We start from the raw sequence: 14,337 nt of genomic DNA, 5'->3' as shown, positions 1-14,337 counted from the left end.
GCCCCTATTACCCCCCCCACCCCCTGTTCTGATTTTTCACACTTGCTGTCTAGTCACCCTAGCCCCAGTCCAATGGGGGTGGCGGGAAGCCGTGGCCGGCACATCCCTCGCCCGTGCCGCTTCCCAGAGGATACCAGGCTAGAATGGCCCATTAGGTCCGTTCTGTATTAAATCCTCTCCCCAGACTTAATAGCATCTAAAGAACTGGACTTAGAGTAGATTGAGCGCCAGACCCGCTCAGGCCCTGGGCAGGTTTGTGTGAGGCCTGAGAGAGCTGAAACGTTAGCTCTAGTTCAGTAGGAGGCCCGTGGAAAGTAAATGGTTAACAATGGCTTTGCCTATCGCAAGATGGCGGCCAGAGTTCTCTCCTCCCTCCCTGGGACGTGAGAGGCGGTCAGGCTCGTGCGGGAGCGTCGCATGGCGATGACGCACATTGGGGGCGCGGGGTAGTGGAGTTTGTTGCGCTGCTGGAGGCGAACATGGCGGGCGTCGCTGATGCCGCCGCTCCCGGCAGCAGCGGGGACGGGAGGCGAGGCGGCGCCCCGGAGCAGCAGCAGCAGCAGCAGCAGCAGGACGCGGGAAGGGGGGAGCAGAAAAGCAGCTGTTCGAGCGGTGAGTCCTGGCCGCCGGCCGGCGGCTCCGGGCAGCCGCCGCAGCGAACCGAAACCCTGGGCTTCTACGAGAGCGACCGGGAGCGGAAAAAGAAGAGAAGCGTCTCAGGTGAGGGGCAGGGGCCCGGCTGGGGCTCGGGGTGAGGCGCCGGGAAGGGTGGGGTTGAAGTTAGCGAGGAGAGAGGCTGGCTGGGGGTGAGGAGCGTGCTGGGGAGGGGGGTCCCCAGGGAGGCCGGGAGTGGAGTTTTCCCTTCCAGCTCGCTGGACTGGGGGAGCCTTCCAGACAGCCCGGGACCCCGAGAGCAGCGGGCGCTGAAGCAGGGCCTTTCAGAGAGGGAGTTTGGTTCCGGGCTGTCAAAGCGGTGGTCATGTGAGTGTTGCGATAGTAAGTGTCTCATTGATGCACTCAGCAAACACTCTGTTTAAAGTCTGCGACCAAAAGTGTTCGAACGTGGGTGCCTAAAGTCAGCCTCTTACATTTGGTTTTAGGCTACTAAGTGAACGTGGTCTGGTAAATCCACAGCTCCTAAATTCTGCGTATCCGTTTAAGAGCATTTTAGGCACCTATGGTTGAAAATTTTGGCCAGAGACTTTAAAAACTGTGCAACATAGTTCAAATATGGGTGGTATGTAGCATCTGTGGTAGCTTAAGTGACGTCAGAAGTCTTTGTGAACTAGTTAACAATGTCTTATCAGTCATTACATCTGCTTATTTTCTCCTTATGCTTAGATTTGGTAAGTGATGTACCTTTAAAAAAGGTCTAAGTGGTTTATATCTTTAAATAAAATTTACAGTTGTGTTCAATAAAGGGGACCAGAATAGTGGCATTTCCATGTAGTTTCATGTAATGTGTACAATGATAAAAAGATCAACTGTAATCGATAAGTATTATAAATCAATGTTAGGAGAAGTCAGTGGGTAATTTATTGCTATGACTTCAGCTAAGAAAACGATTCCACAAAATAGTGTACTGTATTCCAAACTAATTTTACAGAGATTCAGATGTAGATAGGTACTGTGTTTTGTCTATTATACTGTTTTGAACTATTTGGGTGTGTTTGTCCAGTGTTCTGTCACTGAGGCACAGAAAACACTTACTGAATAAACAGTTTTTGATAAATGAATTTGCTTAATACAGAATATTATAATTTGAGAAATCTATTTAGTCTCTAGAACGAAATATAAGTATTGTATATTGTATAAGCCTCCAAAAATGTAATTATGCATTGTTATATGTGGTCTTCAGTTTAGCTACATTTAGTTTAAATGACCATTTGTAAGAGGAAAATAATGTAAGGAAAATGTAACAATTTTTGCCATCAAGCTACAATTGTATGCAGACTTACACTTGAATTGCTGATGTTTCCAAGTCCTGTATTCTGTCATCTTTAGAAGAAATAGATAAATCTTTTATCGTTAAAAAAAATAAAATTAATTTAGTGTAGTTTATTGTGTTGGTGGTTCTGATTTAATTCTTAAGATTCTAAATATTGATATTTATTATATATGATATTAGAACTGTTAACATAATACCTTGCTAAAAATGGCTTTTGAAAACAGGTTTGAAGAAGAAATCAAACTTTGAGACTGTTCATCTACCGCTTTATGGATTTGAGCATAAGTTTACATTAGAATAAAAAACAGAGTAGGTATGATTTTAATTGAACTGTTTACTAAAAGCTGAATTATTTCCATTCAAGCTTTACTAGTGTTAGATCAGCCTCAAATTCTACCGCATTCCTGACAACTGTTATGTCATAAGATTTATAGCATCATTTTGCCTTTGTGGTATTGATGAAACTGCATTAACGTTAAATTACCACAACTACTGATTTCGCTTGATTACGATATTACAAATTTTTTATAGTAAAATGGAAATGGAATGTTATATTTAGGATTTATACTGATGTACCCAAAAAGTTGTTGAGTAAATAATATGTTTAGGTATCTTTCTAAAACGTCTTCCTATGTAGAAAAAATACAAAACATATATTTTAACATTAGTTTTGAATAAATAATATTTAAATTCAGGTATATAAGAGCCAATAGTTCATAATGGATTTTAAGAATAAAAAAACCTTTATTTAGAAAAAAAAATACAATAAACTCTCTTTGCTTAATGTTTACTTACCTTGATATAAAAACTAAAAGAACTTCACTTATATCTGGCTCTAGCAATATGCTCAAATTGTACAAGTTCCCAAAATTAAAAATAGTTCCTTCTGTTATAATATAAGCAAGTTAGCATAGACAGGATGTTCTGGGGAGGCCACAAGAGGAAATAACTGATTTTTCTGAAGCTTGTATTGTCATATTGATTCACTTCTGGGACTTTTGAAATAAGTATATGTTTAAGCTGGATTCAAGTGACGAGAAGGTAGTAGCTTGGCATTTTGGAAATGACAGAGCAATTTATATGTAATGGGAGCATAGAGTGAGCCATAGATAAGGTTGTGTTTACATTCTTATAAATGGGTTTCTCCTTTTCTACTTAGTGCTTTATATTATATTTTTCATGCGAGTATCTACATGTTGCAGTATACCTTAGGTAAATCAGTATCTTTGTCCTTTAAAAAAGTCTGTTTTAACTTCTTACATTTTGAGGGAGATTATACTCAAAACAAATAAAGCACAAAGTTCTTCAGTCTGTATTTGTCCACTGAGTCCTTGTTTTCCCTTCTACTGCTGCCAGTTTTCAATTCTTGCCTCAGGTTGGGAAATGGCAGTAGGGACACAGCATGTATTTTAGACAGTCAGGATGAGGATAGAACTGGCATACAGTTGGTAGTTACCATTCAGATCATGAGAAGGCTGCATTTGTGAAGGAAAGAGGTACTTTTCCAGCCCATGGAGAGGGTTTGGCCTAGGGGAAGGCTTGGGAATAGAATGTTTCTTGTGAGAAGGTATGGTGGTGTGATACCAAACTCCTGTTGGAGATATTTTGGGTTTTGGCATATCCCGAACTAGTCAAAAGTAGACCAGTGCCTTTGTCAAGCTCTTCATAAACTTGAAAATCCGCATCAAGAGGTCTTCTGTAATGGATTATTGATATGGTCCTGACAACACTGATGAAAGTTCCTTTTGAAGTTCCTCTCCATTCCTATGATTTTGGGTTTTTTATACAGAAGGTCATTTTCTGGATGGCAATACCTCTAGCTTTCAAAATACATTAGCTTTGGCTCCCAGTCTCTTATCCATGGTATATCAGATTTTACAAAGATAAAGTGGTAGTGTAGACTAGTTTGATTCCTTTCCAGGGTGATGTCAGAGTTCCACCTTAAGCCTATGATCCTGCCAAAATTTTCCCCCTGCATCCACGTGCCTGGCCATCTTGATGAGGCCCTTCTCTATATACTCAATGTTAAAGATCCTTGGGGTCCTATTTGGAGCAGACTAGAGCCCTTATAAAGTCCACCCAAGTACTTTTTTCAGTTCACACTAGTTCATTGGGGAATACTGTTACCAAGAGGACCATGTCTACATGACTATCTGATTGCATTTCACATTGCTTTGACCTATTTGGTCTGAACTAGACAGCTATGTCACTCTGCCTGAGCCAAGGTTATTGCACCAGCCTGTTTTAGTGATGTTTCCATTATCATAGACATCTGCAAAGCAGCTAAAAGTTCTTCTCCCCATTTACCAAAAGAGGTTTTGTTTTGCTTTAGGATGTCCATTATTTTCAGTTGACTACATTTTTACATGCCCCTCTCCCCCATTTGCTCATTCTACAGTCTTGTATGTTGTGCTTGATTCTGAGTTTTGAGAAGAATCTTAGTCCTCCTTGTGATGTAGATTTTAAAATATATATAAACCTACTTGTTAACTGTGAACCTTGCCCTCATTGCTTATTTGTTCTCATTTTCTTTTCAGCTATCCCTGAGGCTTCTTTCTTTCTGGGAGGGAGAATTCTGCATAGATACCTTTGGAGAAGGAAAATTGCTTGCTTGTATTTTTTGCTTCTCTCAAACTAACATCTTGCAGGATTCCCACTCACCTGCGCACCTTCCCTCAGTTTCGAGGGTATTTGTTAAAGTGGGGTTTTTTTGTCTTGCAAAATGCTTTGCACTTATTTTTGAGGCGCATTTCTATCTTATATTTACATTGTTTTGGGAGATTTGCCTCCTGCAAGGAGGAACAGACTAGAATATTATGAGGAGACTCGTAGTTGGCGGGGTGATGCATGATAGCTAAAGCTAAGATTTTGTCATGGAGGTCGCGGAAGTCACGGAATCAGTGACTGAGTCGCCATGGGCGACAAGGGGTACCCCAAATATCCCAGCTGTTGCAGGGGGTACCCCACAGCTCCTGGCCACTACAGGGAGTACCCCGCAGGTCCTGGCTGCCTTGAGCGGAGGGGGACCCCAGCTCTAAGCGGGCAGAGGGAGCCCCTGGACCTCCGAGCCCAGTACCTGGTGGAGGGGTCCCCGGAACTCTCAGCCAGCTGCCCAGCAGCTCCTCATTTTGTCAGTGATGTTTTTAGTAAAAAGAAAGATATTTTCAGGTCACAGGCTTCCGTGAATTTTTCTGTATTGCCTGTGACCTGTCTGTGACTGATACTAAAAATATCTGTGACAAAAATCTTTGCCTTAATGATAACCAGTAGTACATGTAGCTCACCATTTACGGCACCCCTACATGAATTAAATATAAAAGCTGTATTTTTATCTTAAAAAGGCTAAGACCCAGGAGTGAGAATCCTATGTGATGGTATCTTAAGATAAACAAAATGAAAGGGCAAGTAACTTTCCTTTTTTGCATTAGAAAGTTTTCAGTTCAACTAATTTAAGTCCCTATGCAGTGATTCCAGTATTATTGGAATTTCAGTTAGACCATAATAGTTGTATATTGTTGCTTTTATTCTGAATCTTAATGTTCTCAAATTAATTTTTACCAATCATGGTGAGATTGTTACAGGAGTTCAGGCAGGAGTAGCATAGTCTGATGTTTCGGTGGATCAAAATATATATCTTATCAGGGTGTCTAAAGCATCTGTTTAATATCTACCCGACGAAGAAAGGGAAGTTGTCTATGGCCTGTGTTATGCAGGAGGTCAGACTACATTATTACAGAGTTCTCTTCTAGCCTTACTATCTGTTGACAGTAACTGGTATAGAATAGGATAAGTCTCTTCTTGCTGGCCTACCAAAGTGCCTCAACCTTGACAGGGGTGTGTGTCTTCTTCTCTTGGGCTGGATGAGTTTACACATAACATATTCTTGCAGATGGGAGGAGTTGCTCCTAGTGTGAAGAATCCCTGACTTTATCTTTTAGAGACTGAGGAAGTCAACTCTGCAGCTTTTCTAATGTCTTCTTTGCCAAGGTTCAAGCATTCCAACCCAGGTCAACAACTGGTAGCATCGAATATTTTTTACTAATGACCTTGCTTACTAGCTTCTCTGGATGGTAGCACAGAAAATCTAGGCGGTCACATTTAAAAATAGCTCTTTAAATTTGCTTATTTGCCAGGATTGCACATTTTTAATGATGCCTCCATAAATGTTCTTTTCAGTTATGAGATTCCCACTGTGCAATTGGATTTACTGAGCTGGAACTTCATCTCTGGCTGTCCTCAGTACTTTGACCAATCAGTGGCAATATAAATCCTGGGTGAGAGCACTATTTCTCAAATTATTCCCTGCTCTCAAATCATCAGTTACGGACCTTATTGATTGATGAACTCATTGAGGATGGAACTAAATCCCCAGTTCAGTAGGCCAAACTCTGAAGGCACTGCTGTCCTAGTCCAGACTACAATTGATGCAGATGGATGGGGCAGAACTGGGGTGGCCATGAAGTGGGACATTTTTAGGCTCGAAGTTACAAATTTTCTAACCATCACAGGCTCTGGAATAGCCTTCCAACAGGAGTAGTGGGAACAAACAATCTAACTAGTTTTAAGATGAATCTTGATAAATTTATCAATGGGGTTATATGACGGGCCCAGACTTGACTCCAGTCCTGTATTCCTATTAGGCTCCACAATGGAGCACTAAAGGAAGATGCGGTCTTATAAAACCCATCTTCCTTCAGTGTTCTGCTCAGAAACTTTGTACGTATATGAGGTTGGGATGAGAGCACCAGGAGATGTGGATCCCCCCTCAGTTCCCAAAGGAATCACAGGTTTGGGGACCCAGAAACAGATTTTAGGGATGGTGAGAGTTGTGGAGAGAGAAAATTGAAAGCAAATTGCTTAAAGGGAGAATGTCAGCTTGAAAGTTAATCAAGTGGAGGAAAAAATGTGATTAATTTCATGTGCTACACTTGCCCCTTAATCCCCCGATAAATATTTTTCTCTAATCTTTCAGCTACAGGAATTCAAGGAGTTGTTTGTAGCAATAATAGGTACAATATTTCCAGACACACATGATTTTTTTTTTTTTTTTTTTAAGTCTAGTGTTCCACTGATCAGTTAACTCACCAAATAAACAACCCAAAAGAACAGGAAACCTTAAAATACCCTCCCTGTTTAAATATTTGAATCTCTCCATTGAAAGAATGGGGGCAGATTTTCTCTCTTTCTCCATCCTGCAATAAAGATGAAATTCAAGCCACTGAAAGTTTTCAATTGAAACAACGGCTTTTGTTGTTCTTAAACTGAAAGAAATCCGACATTGTTTTTAGATGGCGTTCCATTCCGTTACAGGTTTAAGCTAAAAGGAACATTCCATTCTGAGAGTAGTTGCCACATTGATGCTACCACTTCCATGATTTGTAGGTACAGTTTCCTTATCCTGTTAACCACTATCTTGCACATTTGTTTTATCACCATTGAAATATAGGGTATTGGTCTTAATGATCTAGAAAACTATCTGATTAGTCTAAGATTTAATTTGGTGGGTTGAATTGTGTTGTTTTAATGCCTATCAAACACTTGTTTTAAAAACTCTTACCCAAACTGTGGAAACAAGTATAGATTGATGTCCATGGCAATGTGACCTAGTTATCAGAGCCCAGGACCTGGAGTTCTTATACACTCTGCCCCTGATTTGCTTCTGTGATCTTGGGCAGGGGATTTAACCTCTGTTTCGCTGTTTAAGTGGTGGTGGTAATTTTCTGCATCAGACAGGAGGATTGATTAATGCAGTGTTTCCCAACTTGTGGGGCATGTCTCAGGCCATATCTATGCTATAATGACTATAGCAGCATAGCTATGGTGCCATAGCTCTGCTGGCATAGTCCCATAATGTAGACACAGCCTACACCAATGGAAGGGGTTTTTCTGTCGGTGTAGGAACACCATCTCCAAGAGCAAGAGTAGCTGGGTCAGTGGAAATATCCTTCCATTGACCTAGCTGTGTCTACACCAGGGAATAGGTCAGCATAACTACAGCTCTCAGGAGTGTGGATTTTTCACATTGTAGCTGGCCCAACCTATATTTTAAGCATATATCAGGCCTCACTTGGCCAAGGTGAAGGACAAGCCAGTGGCGGGCATAGACAGACCTCTCTATGCTTCACTAAAGTGTCAGCTTTCATTAATAATAATAATAATAAAAAAAAAGTATAGCTGTTGTTGTTGCAAAGAAAACCTTCAGAATATGAAGTTTATAACCAATACCTGAAGCCACGTTTACACTATAAACTTACATCTGTATAACTATGCCACTTAGGAGTGAAAAATCCACATCCCTGAGTGACACAGTTATACTGACCTAACCCCCCCGGTGTAGATAGCGTTACATAGATGGAAGGGCTTCTCCCATCAGCATAGCTACTGCCTCTATCTGAGAGATATTTAACTACACTGACAGAAGAAACTCTCCTCTCTGATAGTAGCATCTTCACTGAAGCGCTACAGTGGCACAGCTGCACTGGTGCAGCGTTTTAAGTGTAGACCTGCCCTGAATTTGTAGAGAGCCAGAAACAATAGCTCTGTGGTGTGAATTGCCCCTTTCATTTCAGGGAGTACTAATTCATGGTGCCAGTGGTGATATCTTAAATGTCAACATTGTTAACTCTTTGGCCTCTCTTCAAAGCATATAAGAAAGGAGAAGTATCATTATCTACACTTTCATTTAGTAAAGTAGAGCAAGAAGGTGGAAGATGTATAAATTAAGATGTGTAGGCTGTATGCACACATGGCAGGGTTGCAGAGACAGGGATGGGGCAGTAATTGGTTTCATTTTCCTGATGCTCAGCATGAAAAATTTGGGAAATACTGGAATAATGCTTGTAAAGGAAGTGCTACATTTAATGCCTTGCCTGTGTCTACACTACAAACTTTGGTCAATGCAAGTTACATTGGCGCACAGCCACTGAAGTTTGTGTATTTCACAGTCACATGCCTACTTGGCTGCATGGGCCAGCACTGTGCATACTCACCAAGAGTGCTTGTATTAATGCAAAGTGTGGTACACCACAGGAAGGTATCCCAGTGTGCTACGTGCCACAATCTGGCTTGCTCCCTTTTTGGGAAATGTTTACAATGTGTTCTGAAATAGATATGACTTACCCAGGTTTTTCTGGGAGCCACAAGTCAAGTTCCCAGCATGCAACTATCCCCGTCCATGTCCTATAATTTTCTCACCTTTTTTTAAAAAGTCCCACGCACCTGCATGGGACTTTTTGATGTCTGCCATCTCTGACAGATGCATAAAGCCTGCAAGGCTATTCACTAGTCTCATAAATGTTGCAAATACAGGACACGATTCTTCTGTATTTGCAGATCCTTGGGAAATACTGCAGCAATGGGGGTCATGATGATTTCTTAGACAGTTTTCTAAGGGACAGAGGAAAAAGAATTCAAGGTTGTTGGTGTTTACAGAGGAACTGCAGATGATGGAGCCTGAAAAATGAGCATTGACTGGTGGGATTGCATTGTAATGCAAGCTTGGGATGATGTGTGGTGGCTGCAGAACTTTTGAACATGAAAGCCACATTCCTGGCTCTGTGTGCCAAGCTCAACTCAGTTCTCTAGTGCAGAATGAGAACTGCACTGATAGGGGAGAAGGGACTGGTGGTCACCCTCTGGAAGCTTGCAGTGCTGGATTGCTACCCGTCAGTTGGAAATCATTTTGGAGTAGAAAAATTGTGTGTGCGTGCGTGTTCGTGTTCTCCTGCAAGTGTATAGCACCATTAATCATCTCCTGCTATGCAGGACTAACTCTGGTGGAGGACTTTTAGCAGTGGGGTTCCCAAACTGCAGATGGAATGCATATCCATATTTTGGCCCTAGCCCACCTTTCCACCAAGTACATCAACAGAAAGGGCTACTTTTCTATGGTTATGCAAGCATTGGTGGATCCCTGGTGTTAGCCAAATGGGCTCGTTTCCCCCTGGAGCTGCCCAATTACCCCAAGGAGGCACGGGAGTCTAGAAGACGGCTTCAAGTTCTTTATTGATCAGTCAGCTGAGCGGGTGTCCCCCTCGACTCATGCCAGAGGGAGGAGCACACCTTACAAGCGCAGAGCAGGCTTTTTTATACCCAGTAACAAATGACTTAACGTGCATACATTCTGCTGACCTATGGAATTTTTAAATTCCCTTTTAGGGGTATATAGAATACATCTGTTGGGGCCGTAAATAGGATACATTTGTTGAGCCTCTTTGATTGATTGTCTTGCTATATGTTCATATATGGGAAAGGGAGTTTATGGCCATGGGGAACAGCTGAAATAATAGGCGAGTATTTGGCCTTTGTTCTAACAAGGTTCTCCCCCCTTAAAAGCATTTTGAGAGCCCTATGGCCCCCAATCCTCAACTTTAACTGGTTGATATAGTGCCATCATGCGTTGGCGTACAATTTGATTAGCCATTCGTCGGACTAATGCAACTACACAGGGAGCAAAGCAAGCTAGGGATAATAGGGTTGTAATAAAGAGTACAAAGAGAAGAAGGCCTTCTCGGAGCCATCCCAGTTGCGGTAACCAGGACGGGAACCAGTCCGTATTCCACCCACCCCATGTTTGGACTGGGACATGGGCTAGTTTCCTCCTTTCTTTTGTTAGCTGTTTTACCGCCTTTCCATTATCATCTATTTGTAAACAGCAATTAGATTTGTTTAATTTTGCAGATTCCCCCTTCCTCTGCCAGCAAATAATCAAGAACTAGATGGTGCTGGTAGAGCACATTCCTCATCTGAGTGGACTGATCGGCCAAGAGATCAAGAGCTGCAGCCGTCTGATTAGTTATTATTTCTAAGATGGCTTGCAGCCTAATTATCCGATTCAAGTTGTAAATGGGCTCCCTGGCCCCTGAGATCCACTCATTAGGATTCCATGTGGCTGGACCATAATGTTGTATAATTCTTTCAGGGGGCCACTCTTGAGCTCCCCACTTTTGGGAGCTTCCAGCTGTTAATGCGGAATCAACGGACCGCCGCTCCCTAATCAAATCGTCATATACCTTAATTCCTAACTTATTTCCCTGAATTTGGGGTAGTAGAAAGAACAAGGGCCTAATGTACCCAACATAACATATTCCTGACCAATTTGGAGGCAATCTCCGATAAGCGTGTTGCCCACATATCCAGTAATGGCCTTTTAGGGCCCATTGTCCATTCGCAAAGGGGCCATCCCAGGCTTTGGGGTAGTCCTCGGGGCCCGGTTCTTCGTAATACAAAGAGTTACCCCTCTCCAGGGGCCCCCCTAATACAATAGATGTACCGTCAGGATTACAGTAGTCACATTTCCAGGCCCCAGCCCCTTCCTTCCAAACGCAATTACAACCAAATTTAGGGCTATTGGTAGTAGACCAAAAATGATTAAAATGGGTTACCCGAGTTCCATTAGAATGTTGCCATGCCCACTGATACCAGCGTACCACGTGATCCTTACAGTCGGTATTATCTCGCTGGCAACTTAGAAAGAGGGCATCAAAGAACCCATCTTGTCCAACTGCCTTACAGCCTTCGCCAGTATGCTGTTGGTAGGAACATTGTACCCAGCTATGATTAGTGAGTTTTACGTGGGTTTGGTTCCATCGTCCCTGATATTTAGAACAGTCATACGTATGGCAACTAGGGTGATCATAGCAGTCAAATCCTAGAGATAGGGTCCAGTCACATTGGCTTTTGCCCACATATACCCCTTCTTGTTTTGTTCGGTTTAGACAAAGGATCCCCATCTCAGAGGAATAGAGTCACCAAGGGCTACTATCCTCATCCCAAACTTCTGTTCCTTTGTGGACTATACTTAAATTACTGATCCACCATTTAGCTTGCACTGGCTGGGCTACCCAAGGCCATTCATTCCAATCCCCTGGACCTCCACAAACCCAGCAGCTACTAAGATTGAAGGAACTCGCTATTGTCTCCCCTAGCTATAAAAACCTATTCTCCCAACCATAATAGTGGTGGAAGCATATAAACAAAGATATTAGCAGCAATTTCATTATCTCTTTCTAAACAGTCCCTTTAGTCCGTCCAAGTACTGGTACTCCCAGGTAGAGTCTTCACCTGTGCCACCCCGGGCGTCCGGAGCCGGGGTGGGCAGAGGGCCGGTGTCCTCTTCTGCTAGTTCAGTCTCCGGGCTAGGGCTCAGAAACCGCTTTACCCGTGTATGGTGTGTCCATTTGTCGCTCCCGAGAACTTTGACCGCAGTTTGGCTGATGAGCGAGACAGTGTGCGGGCCGTCCCACCGTGGTGTAAGGGGGTCGCGTTTCCACTTCTTGACAAGGACCTGGTCACCGATCCGGAACGGATGCACGGTCTGGTCCAAGGGGAGAGCCTGGAATGGCGCCGCGTATCGATAAAGCTGCAACAAGACAGATTGCAACCCGGAAACCTGTTTCCATAGTATTATATCTACGTTGTTCAGCCTCCGGAGGTCTGGGAGGGCTAGAGCGGGAGGCTGAACCAAGGCTTCTTTTAGCTCTCGAAATGCTTTTCCCATCTCCCACATCCAATGGAGCAGACCTTCTTTAGTTAAGGATTCATACAGTGGTTTGGCTCTTCCCCCATAGTCAGGGATCCAGAGCCGACAAAAGCCAGTCAATCCCAGAAAAGCCCTTAATTCTCGGGGGTGCCGGGGTTGAGGGCTATTGAGTATCACCTGGATTCTTTCTTTACCTAGACTACGACTTCCCTGGCACAAATGATACCCAAGAAAAGTGACCTGTCGCCTAACCAATTGTGCTTTTTCCTTTGAGACCTTATACCCCTGTGCCCCAAGGTAATTCAGGAGTTTTACAGTCTGCTCTTTACAGGCTGCCTCTGTTTCAGTACTTAAGAGCAAATCATCGCAATACTGGACTATGTTACATGAGGGTTGTCTAGCCAGGAATGGGGCAAGGTCCCTTCTTAACTGGCTGCCAAAAATCTCGGGTGCACAGGTAAGTCCCTGTGGGACCACGGTCCAGAGGTATTGAGCCTTATAGTGAGTATCTGGGTCCTCCCACTCGAAGGCAAACAGTTTCTGAGATTCCAAATCAAGGGGGATGGAAAAGAAGGCATCTTTTAAGTCTATTACAGAGAACCAACTGTGCTCTTTGGGAACTTGGCCCAAAATAGTATGGGGATTTGGGACGACTGGATAGGGAGCCTCTATTAACTTGTTAACCTGTCTCAGGTCCTGGACCAACCGATACTGCCCATTAGGCTTAGGCACTCCCATTATCGGAGTGTTATATGGGGACGTGCCTTCCCTGATCCACCCACACTGCAGAAACTTTTGAATCAGAGGTTTTAACCCGATTCTAGTAGTCAGCTTAAGAGGGTATTGTCAAATTCGGACCGGGCTGCTTCCTTCCTTAAGGGAAATATGCACTGGTGAAGCATTCCGGGCTCGAGCGACGCCTCCCTCCTCTGCCCAAACCTCAAGGTTAACCCCTGACAGCTGGCTTTCTTCATTCCTCCCCCGGCACATCTGGTAATTTGAGGACTGCTGCTTAGGGATTCTAACTTCCATAGTCCCTTTATCAAACGAGATTTCTGCCTGGAGTTTAGTAAGAATATCTCATCCGAGCAGCGCGATGGGGCAAGAGGGGCTGCAAACAAATTGGTGGGAAATTTGGCGGTCCCCTACCTTTACTAGGAGAGGCAAAGTTTTTTCCAAAGCTGTAGTTTGTCCCTCTATCCCCTGTACCATGGCACATTCCCGAGCTCTACCTCGGGGAGCCTTACTAAGGGGGAACAAACTAAGAGTGGCCCCAGTATCAATAAGGGCTTCAATTGGGCAGCCCTCCACATTAATTTTACCGTGGGATCCAGACTGGCAGCTTGTGCCGCCAGGAGGGGCCGCTGGGTCCCTCGGCTTCCCTATGGGGAAGATCCCTCCCCTGAACATCCTGTACTGTTGTAGAGGATGGGAAGGAACGGGGTTTTATCTTTACGTTCCTTTCCCATGGCCTGTCACCGGGGACATTCATTCTTCCAGTGCCCCTCTTTCCTACAGATAGCGCACTGATTTCGACCCAGGCGGGGGCCCCGGTGGCCCTGGCCGTCCCTTAACTTTGTCCCCCCTTTCTTCATATCCTTCCCTTAGGGCCATGGCTAAAATGCAGGCCCCTTTCTTCCGAGAACGGGGGATTCTGTTGCTTCCAATTATATAGATCACTAGTGGTAAAGGGAACATATACCATAGTGAGATTGCCCTCGGGCTACAGTTTCCCGCAGTGGACACAAATAATTCTGTTGCAGGGGCCCTTGGAGTACCGGGCCACCCTTGCTCGATGAGCTAATAAGGGTAAACCGAATATCCCCAGGGTTATAGTCAGATGACAAGTTCCACTGCGTTTCGGAGCTCTGAGCTGTCACAGGGCCAGTCTTTCTCCTGGTGTGGTTAG

At 43.8% G+C, this 14,337-nt stretch overlaps 1 protein-coding gene across 3 annotated transcripts in view; it reads left to right on the top strand.

The window, feature by feature from the left end:
- Positions 1 to 447: 447 nt before the first annotated feature.
- TAPT1 (transmembrane anterior posterior transformation 1) overlaps positions 448 to 14,337 on the top strand; it is a 104,001-nt gene continuing 90,111 nt past the window's right edge. Inside the window, exon 1 of one of the 3 annotated variants that reach the window (XM_054029335.1) lies at positions 448 to 720. In XM_054029335.1, the coding sequence (XP_053885310.1) occupies positions 480 to 720 (241 nt within the window). In that variant the 5' untranslated portion in view covers positions 448 to 479. The remainder of the gene's footprint in view (positions 721 to 14,337) is intronic. The other 2 variants (XM_054029336.1, XM_054029337.1) reach the window with 2 other exon arrangements.

The sequence above is a fragment of the Malaclemys terrapin genome, chromosome 5 (genome assembly GCF_027887155.1).
Source record: "Malaclemys terrapin pileata isolate rMalTer1 chromosome 5, rMalTer1.hap1, whole genome shotgun sequence".
NCBI classification, from domain to species: domain Eukaryota; kingdom Metazoa; phylum Chordata; order Testudines; family Emydidae; genus Malaclemys; species Malaclemys terrapin.
This window is presented reverse-complemented; position numbering and strand designations above follow the sequence as displayed.